The following is a 19,872-nucleotide window of genomic DNA, read 5'->3' on the forward strand; positions in this document are numbered from 1 at the left end:
AAAAAAAAACAAAAAAGATTTATTTATGGTCTAGACAAGAGAGAGGAAAGAGGAGAGAGGATGAACCAGAGCATCACTCTGATACATATGATGCTTGGGATCAAATCTGGAACCTCAGGCTTGAAAGCTCAGCATTTTATTCACTGTGCCATCTCCCTGCTCACATAGTGGGAAATTTGGCTGAGCACAGTATTGGGATGTCAGACTTGAAGTCATATAACCACACTCATGTCCACGGGGCTCAGGGACCTGTACAGGGAGACTCACCTGTGTGTACACACCTGGATACCTCCCCTGTTGCCACCTGACAACCGCCCCCAGCCCTCCTGGCCCATTACCTGGGGTGGGCCCTGTGGATGGCCTGGGTGCACTGGTCACTGGCTTCACCAGGGCCACAGCCTCTCTGGGCACCTGTCCCCACCCCAAGGACAGTGCTCAGAAGGAGGTAGTGAGTAGAACTTGGAGCTTAGCCCCAGAATCCTCCCTCAGCCTTCTGCCCTTCAGGGACCCAGATGGCCAAGCCTCACCTGGGTGCCCAGCATTGCTGCTTGTTGGCTCATCTGCCCCTTAAGGATCAGCAGGGCCTCTGCGTGGGGGTCTGGCCGAGTCACGAACACCCTCCCGCCATCCTTCCTGTGGGTAGGAATTAGTCTCCTCCTCCCACCCCAGGCCACTCCCTAAAGGCTGGGTGTGGGCACTGGGTGCCAGATGCTAGATGGGCACCTAGAGCAAGCACCCCTGTTAGGGCTGGGGGCTGACCTGAGGGCCCCAGGCCGGGCACCACGGGTTGGCTGCTGGCACTGTCTCACGATGCTCTTGATCTGCTGTGTGGGCTGGGGGAAGTGCTCTGAGTTGAGTGTGGAGTAGCGGATCAGCTCTGAGGAGGGCAAGGCTGTAGGCCAGATGATGGGGGCAGGTTTAGGCCTGGAAGTGGGGGCACCCCCCAGCCAGCCCCATCCTTCCCCACACAGGACACTCACAGGTTTCTGCGGTAGCTCGGTCCTGAGTTAGAATGGGGGCAGCCACAGGTTTGCTGGGGGGTGGTCTGGGGGCTCGGGACAAAAGGGCTGGCACCAGGGGCTTCACAATGGAGGAGGAACACAGGAGCACTGGCTTGGCAGGGGGGCCCACACCCACAAACTTCGGCTGTGCCTCTGGGGCCAGGGGTTTCTGCAGAGAGCAGATAGGAGGTGGGCTTCCTGGGGTGCCCCACAGATGGGCCTGGGGCACCCCACAGTCAAACCTGCATGCCCTGGAACACTCACCTCTAGGGGAAGAGACTGGGGGACTGGGCTTAGGGACTGCTGCTGGAGTGCCATAGCCTGCAGGGTCATCTCCCGGGCCTGGGGAGAGAGGCCATGACTAGGGGACCCAGGCATGGGACCCCCACCCCATGTCCCCCACTCACCAGCAGTACAGCTTGCTTATGGATGAAGGCTTGTTGGAGGGCCAATGTGGAGGCATCTAGGCCAGGGACTGGGCCAGAGACAGGGGCAGGTCAGAGCGTCCCCACCTACCACTCAGCCCCTGGGACCCAGGCTGCCTAGAGAACCAGCAAGGGCCCCTCCCCTCAACCTCCAATGCTGCATCCCAGCAGGGAACTGACTGGGCTTTGGCTTTGGCTCTGGGGATCTCCTGTGGGGGTCCTCGGTGCTGCTGCTGCTGCCAGCTCCTCCAGGCTGGCCTCCACCCTTCATGCGGTAGGCAATGGCTGTTGGCTTCTCCAGATCCTGGGGTGACAGGTGGCTCGAGTGACCGCCCCAGGGCTGTGCTCCCAGGGTTACAAGGCAACAGGCACCTGACACCTCCTGCATGCCCGGGACCTCCTGCTGGTAGAGTGAGGGTCGACTGCCCAGCACAGTCAATGCTCCCCATAGTCCTCCCCCAGGACTACAAACTGAGGTTCTAAGAGGGTCACATCCTGCTCAGGGCTGCCACTGAAGCTGGGTGTGTATGTGTGTGTGTCTCCTGAGTGCCTTCCTGAGTGCACAATGTTGTGTGTACATGTGTGTGTGGGGGGGGCATCTCATGGACTCCAACAACAGGGTCATCCACCAAGCTCCAGGAGCTCAGTGGCCCTGGGGGTTGGCTCCCCGCCAGTGGAGGGCCTGGACTTGTGGCTGTTCCTGGGGTGAGATGGGGCAGCTCCATCCTTGGAGATACCCTTCTACTCAGTCTTACCCCCCTCCCCCACCCCTGCAATAAGCCACATGGTCTCGTGCCTCCCGCCATCCCCACTACCGTGTCCCCACAAGACAGCACAGGGTGGAAAAGGTTGTCCAGGTAGCCGTCCAAGCCCTTCTGGGGCACAGCGGGCTCATTGAAGTTGTCTGCATCTGTGGGGGTGGGGGGGGACACAAGGGTCATGGTGGTTTCAACCTGCATTCCCAGCTCCCACAGCCCCCAGGCTCTCAGAGGCCACAGCTGGGTGAGCTTAGTGGGCTACTTTCTCTCTCTGGCCTCAGTCCCTCTATGTGTACCGTCTTCATTGTGGCTGCAGCATCTGTCAGAGTCTGCCACTGCTGGCAGGTGTCCTTGTAGTTGGGGCTGAGGGGACGCCTCCTCATCCCAGCTGTCCCCAAATACCCTGAGTGGAGGGACAGAGAGTAGCTGGCTACAGAAACACTACAGTCCTCCTCGAGCCCCACCCTAGTTCTCCTCATGCCCTTGAATTGGGGGGATCTATTCCCTTAAAAAGTGGGACCGGTGGACTAGGAGGTTGCACAGTAGATAAAGCATAAGGCCCCAAGTTCAGTTTAAGGCATTGAGTGTACCAGAGTGATAGTTTGGTTCTCTCATAAATATATATTTAAGTGGAGAGATAGTTTGCAGAGTAAAGCATGCCTTACCATTCTTATGACCTAAGTTCAGTCCCAGTACACGGAAGGTGCTGCAGCACTAAGGGAAGCTCTAGTGTCAGCATCCATCAGGCTACCACTGCTGGCAGGTGCCCTTGTGGTTGGGGCAGTGGGGATGCCTCTTTATCCCAGCAGTCCCCAAATACCCTGAGTGGAGGGACAGGGAGCAGCTGGCCCCAGAAACACCACAGTGGTGTCTTTTCTCCTTCTCTATCTCTCCATCTGAACTAAAAAGTTGACCCAGGAGAAGAAAGAGAATGGAAGATCCCTTTGGTGAGCTCCATGTCCTGGGGGGAGTGGGGCATCAGCTGGAGTTTAGCCTCTCCCAGCAGCTGGGAGGGAGGGGTTCTTTTAGTCAGGAGAGGCTATCCAGATGCAGGGGCCCAGGAAGCCACCTACCCTCGGAGGCTGCCCCTGCTGGTCCTGGCTCCCTCCACACCCACAATGAAGTAGGACTTCTGACGTGGGAAGTCTTGGGGCAGCTCCAGGTCAGACACCAGGTCAAGCACATAGTCATGACCTGCCAGCTCTGTCCACTGCGCCCCATTCTGCAGGGCCACTGTCCAGCCCCGCCAGCCCTCTGCCAGGCCCCTGGGTGAAAGGTACATGGGGTCAAAGGGAGGCCCAGAGACCCTTTGGGGGATCTGCCTCCCCCCAGCTCTTTATGCTCAGTAGTAGGAGGGTATGTCGGGCCAGGCGTCCCAGGTACCTGTGTCTCAGGATGTCTCCGGCTACCTCCTCCCCCGTACTCCAGGAGTGCACTGGGCAGGAGAACTGATCACCTGGGGCAGCAGTGGGTGCTGGCTTGGCCTTCCCTTTTACTTAGACCCAGGGCCAGAATGCACACTGGCCAGCCCCTCAAATCCCCCAGGCCTAGCCTGGCCCACCCTGTACTGTGACCCCTCTTGGTCACCCCAGCAGGCCCCTCCTCAGAGCCTCACCACTGAAGCAGCCCACCAGCAGTGCCATGCCCGCCTTCTCTCGCAGTGCCATCCACTCAAGTTGGCTTGGTGGGAAGGTGCGGGCAGCTGCAGAACCTTGCTGCTGCACCCGGCCCAGGGCCTGCATGATTCGGTGCTGGCACACAGCCTGGAAACCTCCTGGCCCATAGTCAGACACAAACCTAGTGGGGGAGTGGGGCAGGGTGGAGGAGGTACACTAGACAGTGGGGGGTGGGGAGTGGAGGACTCTGAGGCCTGAGGGAGGTGGAGGCCAGCCCAGAATCTTAAGGGGACACTGAACAGCTGTGGCCTGGGAGGGGATGTGGTTGGACTCTCAAGCTTGAGGACCCAAGTTCAATCCCCAGCATCACATATGCCAAAGTGATGCTCTGCTTCTCTTTCCCTCTCTCCCTCTTCCCCGTTCTCTCTCACTGATAAATACAAATCTTAACAGAAAAGGTAGCAGGACTAGGCAGTGGTGCATCCAGGTGAGTGCACACAATCCCGTGTGGAAAGACTCCAGTCCCCACTTGCAGAGGGTAAAACTTCATGAGTAGTGAAGCAGGCCTGCAGATCTCTCCCTTTCCCATTTCTCTCTCAATTTCTCAGTCTCTGTTCAATAAGTAAATAAAATATTAAAAATAAATAAAAAGGGCTGGCTGGGGAGACAGCACTTTCATGCCTGAGACTCTGAGGTTTCAGTTCAGTTTCTGTTTTATCTTTTCTATTTTTTTTTTAACTGGCTTATTGTGGGGGAGATTGAACCTGGAACTTTGGAGCCTCAGGCATGAGAGTCTCTTTGCATAACTATTATGCTATCTACCTGACCCCCTTTTTTTTTGCATCCAGGGTTATCACTGGGGCTTGGTGCCAGCACAATGAATCCACTGCTCCTGGAGGCTATTTTTCCCATTTTCTTGCCCTTGTTGTGGTTGTTATAGTTGCTGTTGTTGGATAGGATGAAGAGAGGAGGGGAAGACAGAGAGAAAGATAGACACCTACAGACCTACTTCACCGCTTGTGAATTGACCATCGCTTGTGAAGCAACACCCCTGCAGGTGGGGAGCTGAGGACTGAACCAGGATCCTTTCGCTGGTCCTTGCGTTTTGTGCCATGTGCACTTAACCCAGCTGTGCTACTCCCCAGACCCCACCCTTGCCTTTTTAAAAACAAATTCCTCTCTCTCTCTCTCTCTTTAAGTACTTTATTTATTTTAATGAGAGAGAAATATACAGAGAGAAACTAGAGCACTGATCAGCTCTTGCTAAGGGTGGTACTGGGGACTGAACCTGGGACCGCCAGAGCCTCAGGCATGGGAGTCATTTGCATAACCATTATGCTGTCTCCCCAGTCCTGAGGTTTCAATTTCAATCCCCAGTTTGATCATAAACCAGAGTTGAGTAGTGCTCTGGTTAATATATATATATTTATTTATTTTTTACCAGAGTACTGCTCAGCTCTGGCTTATGGTAGTGTGGGGGATTGAACCTGGGACTTTGGAGCCTCAGGCATGAGTCTCTTTGCATAACCATTTTGCTATCTATCCCTGTCCAAATTTTTTTTTCAGAAGTAAAAATAAACTAATAAGTGAAAGAAAAGGTATCAGGTTAATTCAGAAGGATTTCTAGCTCCAGTCCAGAGCTCTAGGATGATGCTGAACAAGATTTGGTAAGGCCCAAGGTTCCAAGGCCAACATGAAAGGATCCCAGGTTGGTTCAAGCCCCTGGTCCCCACCTGCAAGGGAGAAACTTTAAAGGTGGTGAAACAGTGCTGCAGATCTCTCTCTCTCTCTCTCTCTCTCTCTCCTCTTCTCTTTATGGTTATTGCTAGGGCTTGCTGCCAGCACTATGAATCCACTGCCCATGGCAGCCATTTTTTTCCATTTTATTTGGAAAATGAAAGAGAGAAATTGAGAGGGAAGGGGAAATAGAGAATGAGGGAGAAAGATAGAAACCTGCTTCACTGCTTTTGAAGCATTCCCCTTGCATATGTGTGTGTGTGTGTGTGTGTGTGTGTGTGTGTGTGTGTGTGTTGGGGGTTTAACCCAGATCCTTGCACAGGTCCTTGCACTTAGTACTGAACCAGGTGCACCACCACCTAGCCCCGTCTATATCTCTCTTCCTCTCCCCTCTCAATTTCTTTGTCTCTAATTTAAAAAAAAAAAAGGCCACCAAAGCAGTGGATTCACCATGCAGGCACCACACTCTACAATATGCTAGTGGCAAAAAAAAAAGAAAAGATACATAATTTATTAGTGAGAGAGAGAGAACCATGTGTTACATGTGATACTGGAGATTGAACTAGGACTTCCAAGTTCTTAGGTCTGATGCTTTACCTAATGAACCACCACCCAGGCCGCAAAATGTACATTGAGATTTTTATTATTATTATTTTCACATGAGCACTGCTCAGCTCCAGGTTATGGTGCCAGGAAGTGAACCTGGGACCTCTGAGTCTCAGGCAGGAAAGTTTCTCCATAGGCTATGGAAACGGCATTATGGTTATGCAAAAGAGAATTTCATGCCTGAGGATCCAAAGGTCCCAGGTTTAATCCCCACCACTACCATAAACCAGAGTTAGGTAGTACTCTGGCAAAAAAACCAAAAAAACATAACTATGCTGTCTCCCAGGCCCACAAGTCAGTCTTGTCACCTAGCAGGTCACTGTCACCAGTAGCTCCTCTCATTATCTCCATTTTATAGGTGACAAGCTTGTCCAAGATCACACAGCTTATATGTGGCTAAACTGGAGTTCAACCTCAGAATGAGTGCAGGACCTTTGCTCCTAACTACCACCCTACTCTACCCCCACGATTCCCCAAATTCCCTCCATCCTGGTCTTGCCATCCTCTGGGGACTGGATTTCCTGTGTTTGATCTCACTGTTTTGTTTGGGTTTGATTTAGCTTTGGGCTGATGCTGAGGCATCATCACTCTGGACTGATGTCTTCAGCTAGAAAGAGACACAAAGATGGAGAAAGAGAAAGAGTCCACAACACCAGAGGCTCCTCCAGTGCAGTGGGGGCCAGGCTTGAACCTATGTCGCACATATGGCAAGGTAGGTGCATTGTCCAGGTGAGCTATTTTGGTTTCACAGCTCCCATCCTTCTTGGTGAAGTCCTTCCCCTCTTGGCTTGCTCCCTCACTCCCTGCCCCTTGTCTTCATCAGTAACCTCCCCAACACACACAGACACACGCACCCTTACTCACTTGAGCAAGTACTTGCCGAGGCGCGAGGATGGTGCAAAGCCACTGAGGCAGGCGGCCAGCAGGAGCCAGCCACGCTCAGCATTGTGGACACTGGGGTTGTGCCACACCTGGTTGGTCAGCTGTACCAGGAGCTCATCACGCAGCTCAGGCAACACTAGCCCCCGCTGCACCACATAGTTCCCGAAGATGGTCTCTTGCATGCCATGCAGGCAGGGGTCACCCATGAAGCGCAGGACCTGGGAGCAGACAAGCTCTTCTGGTGCTTGGGGAATCTCTTTTTGTGGGTCCTGCTCCCAGGTCCTGCTGTCCTGACTGGCTGGGGGCTGACTCCCAAGGATCCAAGATCACCCCTTTTCCTATATTCTCTTCCTCCAGAGGGCTTGCTGGGGAAGGTGACATCTTTGTTAATGTGGAAGAAATCATGCTCTGCCAGAGAATGGAAGAAAGCATCAAGAAGATGCTGGTGTGGGCAGATCAAGATGACAAAGAGGGAAGGCCTGAGGGCATCTCATAACATTCCATAGCTCCACAGAGACCTTCCTTGGTCTCTTAGAGATCTCCTGGGGTGGAATCTGAGCTCTGGGTCTCCTTTCTGTCTCCTTCCCTCTCTGTCATCTTGTTCTGCCCACACCAGCATCTTCTTGGTGCTTTCTTCCATTTGCTGGCAGAGCATGATTTCTTCCATGTTGACAAAGATGTCACCTTCCCCAGGAAGCCCTCTCTGTCTCTGATCACGACTGGGCTAGGGACCCCATCTGAACTCAGTATCCATATCTCCCCCTGTTCATGCAGCTGGCCACTGCTCAGGTCTGCTCCATCTCCCTCCACAGACTAGGAAGTCCTGAAGGGGAAGGCCTGACCTGCTCTTTTATTTATTTTGCCACCAGAGTTATCACTGGGGCTCTGTATCTGAATGATTCCCTACAAGCAGACTTTTTCTAAAAAAATTTCTTAGATAGAAAGTGACAGAGGAAGAGAGAGAGAAGAGAGTAGGAGAGGTACCACAGCACTGCTCCACCATTCATGAAGCTCTCCCCCCCCCAATGCAGGTGTTCCTACATGGTGTTCAGAGTTCAAATCCATGTCTCAAATCCTGGACCCAACAAGGTGAGCCATTTCTTAGTCCTCAGCCTGGCCTGTTATTAGAAAACTCCAGGAAGGCCTACAGCCAGCTGTTTGGCAGGAAGCTTCCTGAGAGCAGAAAAAAGCCCCATCCTAGAGAGGAGGCCCAGCCTTGCCCCCACCCCATCCTCTGGGCAGAGGCGTACCAGCTTGAAGATGTTCACAGCCTCCACGTGGAACTCAGCTGGCAGCCGCATGAGGGGTGACTGCAGGGGCATGGTCAGCATCCCGAAGGCCGGCTCCTGAGGGACACAGAGAGCAAGGGGATACAGCTGGGCAGCAGGGAGTTGAGGAGGGAGATAGAGGTGCCAGACATGTGGGCCCCTGGCAGCTCCTCCCAGACAACTGTGGCAACTCTACTTTGGGACTTCTCTCCATAGAGACCTTCTCCTGTTGACCAAGTCTCCAGAGCCCACAGACCCTCACTTTCCAGCAGTCAGATTTGGAGGTGGCCACCCACAGAGTAGATGCTTGAGGGAGTACAAGCTGGTCTGGCCTCACCCCACTCACCATGAAGTGGCACCTGATGAACTTGGCCATGGAGTAGTTATTGACATCGAGGGGCAGTGTGGCTCGGGGCTCAGCCAGCAGCCGGGGTGTCCGCACTGGGCCCACGCGAGGCCTCCGACTCAACCTGAGGCCTGAAGAGGGAGAATGCATGGGGCACCCAATTCCCCTGTTGCCCTGCACTCAGATAGATACCACCACCCCCCCCCACCCCCCAGGGCTGACCTACCTTCTGCAGCATGCAGCAGCCTGGCCAGCTCCGACGGCACCTCTAGATGACCCACTGCCACCACCTCCCGATTACTCAGCTCCTGGGGGAGGTGAGTGTGAGAGGACAGGCCTGCCATACCCTGGCCGTTTACTGGTCCCCTGTCTGCCCCCACCCCAGGCCCCGAACCCACCTCCTGTTCCCACAGCCGCGCCTCCTCCACCAGGAGCCTCTGCTCTGCCCTCAGCTGCGGGGAGCAGACGGTCACGGTGACGGGGCACCAGGCCGTGGGCAGAGGCAACAGGCTCGGCAGCGACTGTCCCACCCCAGCCACACAGACAAGGAGAGGAGGAAAACAGAGCAAGAGACAGGGGCCAGGGGCCGAGAGAGTGGGCTCTGGAGAAGGGGGGACCCAACCAACAGCTGGTTTCAGGAAGTAGGTCTGTGTGGACATCCCTCCCCCAGATCTCTGAGTGACACCAAGAGCCACATCTAGTATAGCCAAGCAGGCTAGCTCTCCATCCACCCCTGCTGGGCCCAGCCTGCTGAACTACCACAATCAGACCAGATCAGGCACATTCATGGGGGAACAGCCACAGGCAGGTGACAAAAGCTGGTGAACCCACCAGCAGGCCAAACCCTCCATTCATCCCCCCACAACCCCAACCCTCTCCCAAAACCCCAGGCACCAGTGGGGGAAAGGCCAAGGTGACATAGCTAGGGATCAGAGCAGGGATTCAAACCGAAGTCTCTCAAAGGCCAACAGTCCCCTCCCTTGCTCTTTGGACCCAAGGGAGCAGAGCCCAGCTCCTGGGCAAGGGCAGGGGTGGGGTTTGCACCTTGAGGTGACGACGGTGTCTCATGTATGTGTGTACGAGGGACCGGAACTTGATCAGACTCTGCCTCATCTGCTGATAGCGCTGCCTGAGGGTGTGGGAGGACAGTAGAGCCTTGAGAGGAGCACAGGGGGTAGGATTACCAAGGGGCAGGGGTGACCAAGACAGCCTGGACTGGGAGCTCCTGTTTCTTTCTGGCATTTTTTGACTCGGGATCAGAGAGGGGTGTCCATTTGGCTAAGGTCACATAGCAAGTTGAGCAATGAGGAGGAGTGTGGATGGATTAAAGCACCTGTATCAGGGCCTTCCCATCAGGCTGGGGATATTCTCAGGGTCAGACTCCCAGTTAGCAGTGCCAAGGGCCAGGGCTAGATGGGACAGACACTCCCTGCCCCCAGCTTGAATGCCTCCAGGAAAGGTGAGTTCACTCCCAGGCTCATCCACAGTTTCTCTCCAGCAGTTTCAGAGGATACCTGATCTTGGGGTGGGGTGGAGGCACCCTGACTGTGTACCTGGCCAGGTAGCCACGGGCCCGGCTCTGCAGCTGGACAATCTTGTGGCGTAGTGAGCAGAAGCGGCGACGGATGAGGAAGCCACGCAGGCAGCGCTGTAGGGTGAGGGCTGCGTGGTGCAGCACATGCTCCCGCATGCTTTCTAGCAGTTGGTGCAGGTGCTCCTTCAGAAATAGCTGGGGGGTGGGCAATGGGCTCTCAAGCCTCGGGAAAGGGGACACATGTCCTAGGCTCCAGTTGTAGAACCCTGGGCTTTGGGACTCCTGGTACTGCAGGTGGACAAGGAGGCTTACCTTGCTGGTACCTACACGATACATGTTTGGCATGACCGTGCACAGGCGGCTCAGCACCGACACACACATGTCTCCACTGGCTGGAAGGCTATGCCCAAGGGCCACAAGGCAGCCATACCTGCAGGGCCCACATTTAGTCTGGGGTTGGGGGCAACCCGGCTGCCAGACACTGCTACATTCTCACCTGGGACTCTCTCTCCAAAAGCCCCAGGTCCCCACAGGGATTGTGCTCATAGCACCTGCTAAGCAGAAAAAGGCTCTGTAGCAGCCTAGGAGGGAGTACAGTGGGTTAAGTGGCAGACATTCAGGCGTGACATCCTGAGTTTAATACCTGGCATTGCAAGTGGTCTGCTTCTCTCTCATTAATGAATGAATGAATATTTGTTTAAATGTTTAAATGACCTAGGAGATGGTGCTGTGACATGATGAACTCTCAAGTGTGAGTTCAATTCCTGGCATCACATCCACTTCTCTCTAATAAATAAATATATTTTAAAAAATATTTATGTATTCCCTTTTTGTTGCCCTTGTTATTTTATTATTGTAGTTATTATTGTTGTTGTTATTGATGTCATCCTTGTTGGATAGGACAGAGAGAAATGGAGAGAGGAGGGGAAGACAGAGGGGAGGAGAGTAAATAGACACCTGCAGACCTGCTTCACCGCTTGTCAAGCAACACCCCTGCAGGTGGGGAGCCTGGGGCTCAAACCGGGATCCTTATGCCGGTCCTTGTATTTTGTGCTACCTGTGCTTAACCCACTGCACTACCGCCCGACTTCCTAAATAAATTTTTTAAAAGGAGGTGAGGGCAGTAGCACACTAGGTTAAGCACATATGGCATGAAGCAAGCCCCCGGCTTCCCACCTGCAGGAGTGTCGCTTCACAAGAAGTAAAGCAGGTGTCTTTTTCTCCACCTCTCTGTCTTCTCCTCCTCTCTCAACTTCTCTCTGTCCTATCCAACAACAGCAATAACAACGACAATAATTACATCAAAGGAACAAAGGGTAACAAAAATAGGAAAAAAAAAAAAGCCTCCAGGAGCAGTGGATTTGGAGTGCAGACACCAAGCCCCAGCAATAACTAACCCTGGAGGCAAATAAATAAATAAATAATAAGTGGCGCAGTAGATAAAGCATTGGATTCTCAAGCACGAGGTCCTGAGTTCAATCTCCAGCAGCACATGTATCAGAGTGATGTCTTGTTCTTTCTCTCTCTCCTCCTTTCTCATGAATAAATAAATTCTTTTAAAATATATAATAATTAAAAAACATAATAAAAAAGAAGGAAAACAAGAAAGGAAGGAGGATAGGAAAGAAGGAAAGAAGGAAGGAAGGAAGGAAGGAAGGAAGGAAGGAAGGAAAATGCCCTTCATCCTCAACAGTCTGGAGTCCCGCAGCTGGAAAATTGTAACAGGTCTTACTTCACTGCCATCTGCTGAAAATGTGTCACAATAACTGTGAGAATCACTCAGCATCTGACACAAGAGACTAAATATCTGCAATATGGCAAATAGCACATCTGCCTATCACATGACCATGAGTGCTGCAGGTCTTATGCAATGTGCACCCTAAGGAGCTGCATGGGGTTAGCCCTGTGCTGCCTGAGCTGTGTACCCCAAGCACTATGGGGAAGTGAATCTGTGGGATGCAGAAGCCACTCTGACAGAAATACCTGTCTATGAACATCTGGAAGGGCAGCCGCACCGGGAAGCCCTCCTTTCGGATCCGCACCGTCTCTAGAACCCCTGAGTAGCGCAGCTGTGCCATCATTATGTCTGGTTCAAAGAGGCCTGGTTCCTGTTGGGGTACCCAGATCACAGATCTGACAGTGACCCAGGGGGCTGGGCAGGTAGGGTGCAGCAGGCCCTCCTCCAGAGGGGAGAAATTGTGTGAGACATCCCTGAGAACTGGACCATCATGTACCTTCTTGTGGTTGGGCTTCAGGCACCGCACAAACAAGGGGTTGCACCTGGGGAGAGTGGAGTGAGGGCAGTGTAAGGTTCCCAGAAGGAGGATGCTTACAGGTTGGGGAGTGTGAGGTCAGTGTGGGGGCCCACCCACCTCTCCATCTTCTCTACCAGATCCAGGAGCGACTGCTGGAACTTGGCAGCCACGGTGTGTGCCTTGTGCAGCCATGTGATGGAGCTGCTCTTGCCCAGGCGCTGGGGGGCCAATTGTGGTGGAGCCTGACTGGAGAAGAGGTGTGCCACCACCTAACAGGGGAAAAGGGAAAGGACAAGGAGCCAGGGTGGCAGGTGCCACATGACACAGCCGCTGGCCTCCTCCCAGGTCTCTGCAAGGCCACCGGATCCTTCTGTAGGAAGTCTTCAGGGCACTCACAGCCCAGGGCCCACAGTGGCTGCTTGGCTCCAGATTCTGCTGTGACTACAGGGGGAGGCCCACAGTACTTAAGACTGACTGTGTGAGGGGTGAGGGATGTGTGTGAGGGATGTGTGAATTGTGTGTTAAGTATGTGTGAAAGGTATATGTGAAGTGTGTGAAGGGTTTGTGTGGGATTTTGAATATGTGAGGTATTGTGTTAGGTATGTGAAGAGTATGTGAAGTGTTTGAGGGATTTATGCGGGGTATTGGGTGTGTGAGGGATGTGAGGTGCATATGAGCTGTGTGAGGTGTTATGTGAGGTGTGTGGTGTACACGAGGAATGTGATGATAAGGGTTTGTGTGAGGGGTGTGAGTTGTGTGTGAGGCATGTGAGGGGTGTGAAGTGTGTGAGGGGTATGTGAGGGTTGTGAGGTGTGTTTGAACTGTCAGAGGTATGTGAAGAGTGTATGAGTGAGGTCTGGGAGGTGGTACAGTGGAAAAAGCACTGGACTCTCAAGCATGAGGTCCTGAGTTCAATCCCTGACAGCACATGTACCAGAGTGATGTCTGTTTTTTTTTTTTCTCTCTCTCTCCTACCCCTCTCATAATAAATAAATAAATAAATAATTTTTAAAAAATGAGTGTATGAGTGAAGGGTGTGAGGAGTATGTGAGGGGTATTTGAGAGTGTGAGGTATGTATAAAGAGTATGATGGGTATGAGGTGTGTTTGAGGTATGTGAGTATTGTGTGAGATGTGTGAGGTGAGCGAACTGTTTTGAGGTGTGTGAGGTGTATGTGATCTGTGTGAAGGGTGTTAAACTGTATGTTTGAGCTGTGTGAAGGGTGTGAGAAGTGTGTGAGGTATGAATTGTGTGTGAGGTATGTGAGGTTTCTGAGGGATATGTTTGTCAAGTATATGAGCTGTAAGGTGAGTGAGGTATGTGAGAAATGTGTGAGGAATGTGAGAGAGGTGTGTGAGTGTTGTGTGAGATGTGTGTAAGGTGTGAGGGTTGTGAGATATGTGCACTGTTTTTGAAGTGTGTGAGTTGTGTGAAAGATAGAAGGTGGGGGCCAGGCGGTGGTGCACCCAGTTGAATGCACATATTATAGTGCACAAGGACCCAGGTTCGAGCCCCTAGTCCCCACCTACAGGGGGAATGCTTTACAAGTGGTGAAGCAGTGTTGCAGGTGTCTGTCTTTCCCTCTCTAGCACCCCTTCCCTCTTGGTTTCTGGCTGTCTCTGTCCAGTAAATAAAATAAAGATAGTAAAAAAAATTTAAATGTAAAAAAAAGAGATATAAGGTGTATGTGATGTTTGTGAGATGTGTGTGAAGGATGTGAGGTGTGTGTGAGCTGTGTGGGACTTGTGAGGTATGTGAGCTGAGTGAGGGGTATGTGAGGTATGAGGATTGTGAGGGATGTGTTTAAGGTGAGTGAGAGATGCGTGTCAAGTATGTGAGGTATGTTGAGAAGTGTGAGTGAAGTTTGTGATGGGTGTGAGGTATGTGTAAGGAGTGTGAGGGGTGTATGAAGTGTTGTGGGTGTGTGGCAGGCCGGTGCTGTTGGGGTCATTTGCCAGCCAGTATCTGCACTGAGGTGTCTGAGCCTTGGAGGAGCCCAGAGTAGCCCTAAGTCCCCATGGCCTCTGGTTCTCTTGGATGTCCTTAGGTTATGGGAAGAAGCCCAGTGTGGTGGCTGCTGGGGTATGGATGAGTGAGGCAGCTGTCAGGTTTGGGGGTCAGCAGTGTAGAAAGGTAGCAGGCAGCAAGAGCGCACAGCATTGCACATGGGAGGAGTCTGGGGTGGGCCAGGTGTGCCTGTCTCCTACTCTGAGGGGACCTGGCTGTGGGCACCCAGTATGGATGAGGGATGTGTCAAAGGGTGGCTCACCCGCATTCGGCTGCGCACAAATAGGTCCAGCACATCCTGCCGCACCTGGTCGTGATTCTTGTCCAAGAACTTGTGCACCTGTCTCAGGCAATGCCACTCAGGTTTGGGCCACCTGCCCCAGCCCTCTCTACCCTCATGGCCTACAAATGAGGAGAGGAGACCCTGAAGGGCTAGAGGTGAAGCCCCTTCAGCTTCAGACTAGCAGAGCCAAGAGGCTAGAACCTGGGCTTGAAGCCAGGCCACGAACATGGCAAGGCAGGTGCCCTAACTGGTGAGATATCTCCTGATCCTGTTTCTTTTTGTTTCAGATGGAGATACACATAAAGTCAGATGGAGATACACACAAAGAGAGAGACACTATACCACTGGAGTTCCCCCTGGTGCTGTGGCACTCCCATGTGGTACTGGAGTTTGACTCCTGTCTGGGGGCCTAGTAAAGCAGCCCCTAAGCTACGTTCAGCCTTCTGATCTAGGTAAGGGTGCTGGCAGCTGGGGACAGCTATTGGACTGAGCCCTCACCTGGTAGGTGACTTTGCCTGCGTAGTGAGTGATAGTGAATTCAGGGAGTGGCATCTTGGGCTTGGAGTAGAGTGGGTTGGCGCCATGGTGGTAGTGACACTTCTGCAGAAATGTGTGGTCTGTGGCCTGGGGACAGGTGAGCGTCAGTGGTGGCCAGGGAGCTGGGGCCAAGCTCTCTGGCCCTGACTAGTCCCCAGTCATCATCAAGGAGGCATGAGACCTAGCTACCCATGACCAAAGGTCAGGGGGGCCTCAGTGGACCCTTGCAGATTGGTATGTCTGATTAGCACCCAGCCTGGCAATCTATTAGCATTATCATTGTATTGCTGCTCGGCCTTTTGACTAAGATCAAGTGTAGTATCTGTTCTTATCAGTTTAATACATTGTATGTATGTATGTATTTCTACCAGAGCCCTGCTCAGCTTTGGCTTATGCTAGTGCTGGGGATTAAACCTGGAATTTCAGAGCCTCAGTTATAAAAATATTTTGCATAACCATTATGCTGTTTCTCTGATCCTGCTATTGTTATTATTATTAAGTTTTTAAAAATTTATTGGACAGAGATTGAGAGGGAACCAGGAGAGGGAGAGAAAGTCACCCACAGTATTACTTCACTACTCTAGGCTCCCTCAGCTGGTGGGGGCTATTATTATTATTATTATTTAAAATATTTATTCCCTTTTGTTGCCCTTGTTGTTTTATTGTTGTTGTTGTTGATGTCGTCGTTGTTGGATAGGACAGAGAGAAATGGAGAGAGGAGGGGAAGACAGAGAGGAGGAGAGAAAGATAGACACCTGCAGACCTGTTTCACTGCCTGTGAAGCGACTCCCCTGCAGGTGGGGAGCCAGGGGCTCGAACCGGGATCCTCATGCCGGTCCTTGTGCTTAGCGCCACCTGCGCTTAACCCGCTGCGCTACTGCCCAGCTCCCTCTATTATTATTTTTTAAAGATTTATTAACATGAGAGAGAGAAGGAATGAGGGCAGGGGTAGATAGCATAATGGTTATGCAAAGAAACTAATGCCTGAGGCTCTAAACTCCCAGGTTCAATCCCCTGCACCACCATAAACCAGAGCTGAGCAGTGCTGTGGTTAAAAAAAAAAAAAAAAGAGAGAGAAGGAACAAGAGAGAACCAAGCATCACTATGACACATGTGATGCTGAGGATGAAACTCAGGACCTCATCACTGAGAGTCCAATGCTTTTGCCACAGCACTCCCTCCCAGGCTACTGCCTAGTTCCACTACCCAGGGTGCTACTCTTGCATTTTCCAATCAAAATCAGAGGCTGCCTCCTCCAGGCAGTCTTCTTCTGTGACTTCCAGGCTGGTGCAGCCTGTCCCACCTGGGTGGCTCCTGGATGGTTAATGGGTGGGGCAGGATGGGTGTCCTGAGCCCCGGCCCCTGGCCAGAGTTGGGGGGTGGGGTGGCTACTGAGTTCCCTGTGGCTCACCTGGGGGAAGCAACACTGGTCATCTAGAATACGCAGGATGCCATATGGCTTCAACGAAATAAGGTTGATGCATGGCTGGTTGTCAGCAAAGGTGATCTCACGCCAGTTGATCTGCTCGCGTATGTACTCCTCCTGGGGCAGCAGGCAGCAGGCAACAAGCTCAGCCTGTAGGTCTTTCCTGTGCCCACCTGCCTTGCCTGCTCAGTTGAGTTCTCCCCCAGGGGCCTGGCTGGGACCTGCTTCCCCCTCCATCTAGGAGGCTCTGAAGAGGGTAGGGGTGCTCACAAGGGTCTCTCCAGGCTCCATACCCTAGCACATCTCCCCTTCATCACTGACTGGCTCAGCTTTGCTCTAAACAGTCAATCTGTCTATCTGACTCCTGGGAGGCATGAAGGGGTGCATCGGGGAGGTGTGTCTGTGGCAAGGTCTGCCCACCTGTTCCTCCTGGAAGACAATTTTGTTGAAAAGATACTGAAGGTTCTCATTTGCATAGTTGATGCACAGCTGCTCAAAGCTGTTGAAGCTGAGGTCCTGTGGGTGGGAGGGTAGGGGCATAAGTCTGGTCCCACCCAGGGCCTTCCCCACCCTCAGGCCCCTGCTCAGCCAGACAACTTCCCTGATCAGGGCAGCAAAGGTAATGAGTGCTAAGAGATTCCTTCATGATGGTGACCTGGAAGGGGCATAGGGGATAAGGTCTTGGACTCCTAAAAATGAGGTCCTGAGTTCCATTCCTGACATTGTGAGTGCCAAAGTAATGGGTTCTGGTTCTTTCTCTCCTCCTAACCCCATTTAAAGTGTGTGTGGCAATGGAGTACTACTCAGCTGTAAAAAATGGTGACTTCACCGTTTTCAGCCGATCTTGGATGGACCTTGAAACATTCATGTTAAGTGAAATAAGTCAGAAACAGAAGGATGAGTATGGGATGATCTCACTCTCAGGCAGAAGTTGAAAAACAATATCAGAAAAGAAAACAGAAGTAGATCCTGAACTGGAATTGGCATATTGCACCAAAGTAAAAGACTCTGGGGTGTGTGTGTGGGGAGAATACAGGTCCAAGAAGGATTCAGAGGACCTAGTGGGGGTTGTATTGTTATATGGGAAACTGGAGAATGTTATGCATGTACAAACTATTGTACTTACTATTGAATGTAAAACATTAATTCCCCAATAAAAAACCAGAAAAAAAAAGAAATAAATAAAGTATGTGTGGGTGTGGGTGTTATGGAAAAGACACAAGGCCCCAGAAGTGGTGCACTGGATAAAGCACTGGACTCTCAAGCATGTGGTCCTGAGTTCAATTCCCAGCATAGCATGTGCCAGAGTGATGTTCTGCTTCTTTTTCTCTCCTTCTCCCTCTTAAAATATAATAAAACAAATCTAAAAGAGAGAAAGACAGTGAGAGAGACTTATGTCTTGGAAACTTCTGTCTGGTTCTCATCTTGGTTCTGCCATGTCCTGACTGCATGAGCTTGGGTGACCCCTCTGTGCCCCAGACAAGGGAGCTGAGAAAGGAAGAGAACTTGAGGCAGAGAGACATGGGAGTGTTGCAGCATTAGCACTTCCCCAGACACCCCCCAGGCCCACCTCAAAGCCATAGATGTCCAGGACAGCAATAGACAGAGTGTCCTGCTGTGGGGACACCAGTGCGTTGACCCGGGTAATAAGCCAGCTGAACAGCAGTGCGTACAGGACTTTGGCGATGGCATCCCTGCAGTACAGAGGGTGTGGGCATAGGGGGCACTGTGTGGAATGCTGGGGGGCCAGGGACTCAGGCAGGGAGGAAGCAGTCTCACCTGGCATCTACTGCGCTCTCCACAGTCAGGGGGGTGAAAATCTTCTCTCGCAATGTCTCCTGGGGAGGGGCATGACCTTGAGTGACAGCAGGGATGTGGGACAGGGTAAAGGGCAGCTGGAGGGATGGGCTGAGTCAGCTGGTGGGAAGGAGACCTGGGGGCATGCATATACTCCAGCCCTGGCCTGGCCAGTGGAGGGGATAGAAGGATCCACAGGCATAGGGAGGTCAGCCAGGGATACCAAGATCTCTCCAAATGACAGTACTACAGCAGAGGTTTAGAGACAGGGAGCCACTATCTTTGGGGTCTAAGGTAACCCCTCCTCTGGGCCCAACCCAGAAGTGTGACAAGGACCAGAAGGAGACAAGTGGAGGAGAGAGAGAAGAGGTTTTTTTTTGGCATTAGCCAGCAGCTTGGGGGTAGGGGAAACTCCCAGGTGTCCAGACTCACTGTAACTTTGAAGGTTATGGCCTTTTGCAGGCCCTCTGGGGAAATCTGTAGCAGCTCAGCCACCACCTGGATCTCTCGGGCACTCACTACTGAGGCCACCTCCTGTGCTCCTGTCTGCAAACAGCAAGCAGAATGTGGGCAGAGCTCATACATTGACTTTAATGTTCATGTGAAAGCAAAGTGTTCCATTGAGGAAGATGGGTCCTGATATTGGGGTAGCTTGGAATGTTCCTACTTATGACCACAGAATGTGAGCTTAGATCTACAGGGATGCAGAGGTCACATAGGCTCCTAAGCTGAATATGGGTTCCAGATCACATCAAATCGATGGGGTTTACAATCAACAATATTTATACACCTTTCCCATATTTGGGAGCTACCCTTTATTTTTTAATATTCCCCCTCTCGCACACGCATACACACACACACACACACACACACACACACACACACACACACACACACACACACATATACACCAGAGCTGCTCAGCTCTGGCTTATGCTGGTGCTAGGGACTGAACATGGGGCCTCAGAGCCCATGAAAGTCTTTTTGCATAATCATTATGTTATCTCTCCAGCCTACATCTTTTTTAAAAAGAAAATGTGATTAACAGTGATATAATATATATATGCAGATTAATGAACCTTTATAGGAAGTCCAGAATTAGGACCAGGAATGTAACTCAGCCTACTAAAGTATAGAAGTTGCATGTCACTGGAGTTGATTTACTTCACCAAAGTAAAAGACTCTGGTTGTGGGGTAGAGGGGAGAGCTCAGGTCCTGGAACATGATGGCAGTGGAGGACCTAGTGGGGGTTGAATTCTTATGAGGAAAACCGAGAATTATTATGCATATATAAACTATTATATTTTACTGTCAACTGCAAACCATTAATTAATCCCCCCAATAAATAAATTAAAAAAAAAAGTTGCATGTCTGAGACCCCAGAGGTTCTAGGT

General features: G+C 51.9%; 1 protein-coding gene and 1 pseudogene across 1 annotated transcript in view; one reads left to right on the plus strand and one right to left on the minus strand.

The window, feature by feature from the left end:
* Positions 1-19,872, minus strand: part of MYO15A (myosin XVA) — a 74,876-nt gene that overhangs the window by 31,822 nt on the left and 23,182 nt on the right. Inside the window, exons 12-41 of the mRNA XM_060203202.1 lie at positions 18,911-19,024; positions 18,461-18,519; positions 18,252-18,375; positions 17,102-17,197; positions 16,667-16,798; positions 15,217-15,342; positions 14,698-14,775; positions 12,546-12,697; positions 12,408-12,453; positions 12,157-12,281; positions 10,486-10,603; positions 10,193-10,368; positions 9,684-9,768; positions 9,038-9,091; positions 8,866-8,947; positions 8,640-8,770; positions 8,276-8,371; positions 7,008-7,243; positions 3,800-3,981; positions 3,568-3,640; positions 3,258-3,449; positions 2,448-2,587; positions 2,242-2,351; positions 1,607-1,730; positions 1,409-1,476; positions 1,266-1,343; positions 981-1,170; positions 760-892; positions 528-633; positions 339-411 (exon numbers count right to left, since the gene is read on the minus strand). Of these exons, the coding sequence (XP_060059185.1) occupies positions 339-411; positions 528-633; positions 760-892; positions 981-1,170; positions 1,266-1,343; positions 1,409-1,476; positions 1,607-1,730; positions 2,242-2,351; positions 2,448-2,587; positions 3,258-3,449; positions 3,568-3,640; positions 3,800-3,981; positions 7,008-7,243; positions 8,276-8,371; positions 8,640-8,770; positions 8,866-8,947; positions 9,038-9,091; positions 9,684-9,768; positions 10,193-10,368; positions 10,486-10,603; positions 12,157-12,281; positions 12,408-12,453; positions 12,546-12,697; positions 14,698-14,775; positions 15,217-15,342; positions 16,667-16,798; positions 17,102-17,197; positions 18,252-18,375; positions 18,461-18,519; positions 18,911-19,024 (3,499 nt within the window). The remainder of the gene's footprint in view (positions 1-338; positions 412-527; positions 634-759; positions 893-980; positions 1,171-1,265; positions 1,344-1,408; positions 1,477-1,606; positions 1,731-2,241; positions 2,352-2,447; positions 2,588-3,257; positions 3,450-3,567; positions 3,641-3,799; positions 3,982-7,007; positions 7,244-8,275; positions 8,372-8,639; positions 8,771-8,865; positions 8,948-9,037; positions 9,092-9,683; positions 9,769-10,192; positions 10,369-10,485; positions 10,604-12,156; positions 12,282-12,407; positions 12,454-12,545; positions 12,698-14,697; positions 14,776-15,216; positions 15,343-16,666; positions 16,799-17,101; positions 17,198-18,251; positions 18,376-18,460; positions 18,520-18,910; positions 19,025-19,872) is intronic.
* Positions 15,539-15,702, plus strand: LOC132542184 (U2 spliceosomal RNA; annotated as a pseudogene).

This window comes from Erinaceus europaeus, chromosome 12 (assembly GCF_950295315.1).
Source record: "Erinaceus europaeus chromosome 12, mEriEur2.1, whole genome shotgun sequence".
In the NCBI taxonomy this organism is placed as follows: Eukaryota; Metazoa; Chordata; class Mammalia; order Eulipotyphla; family Erinaceidae; genus Erinaceus; species Erinaceus europaeus.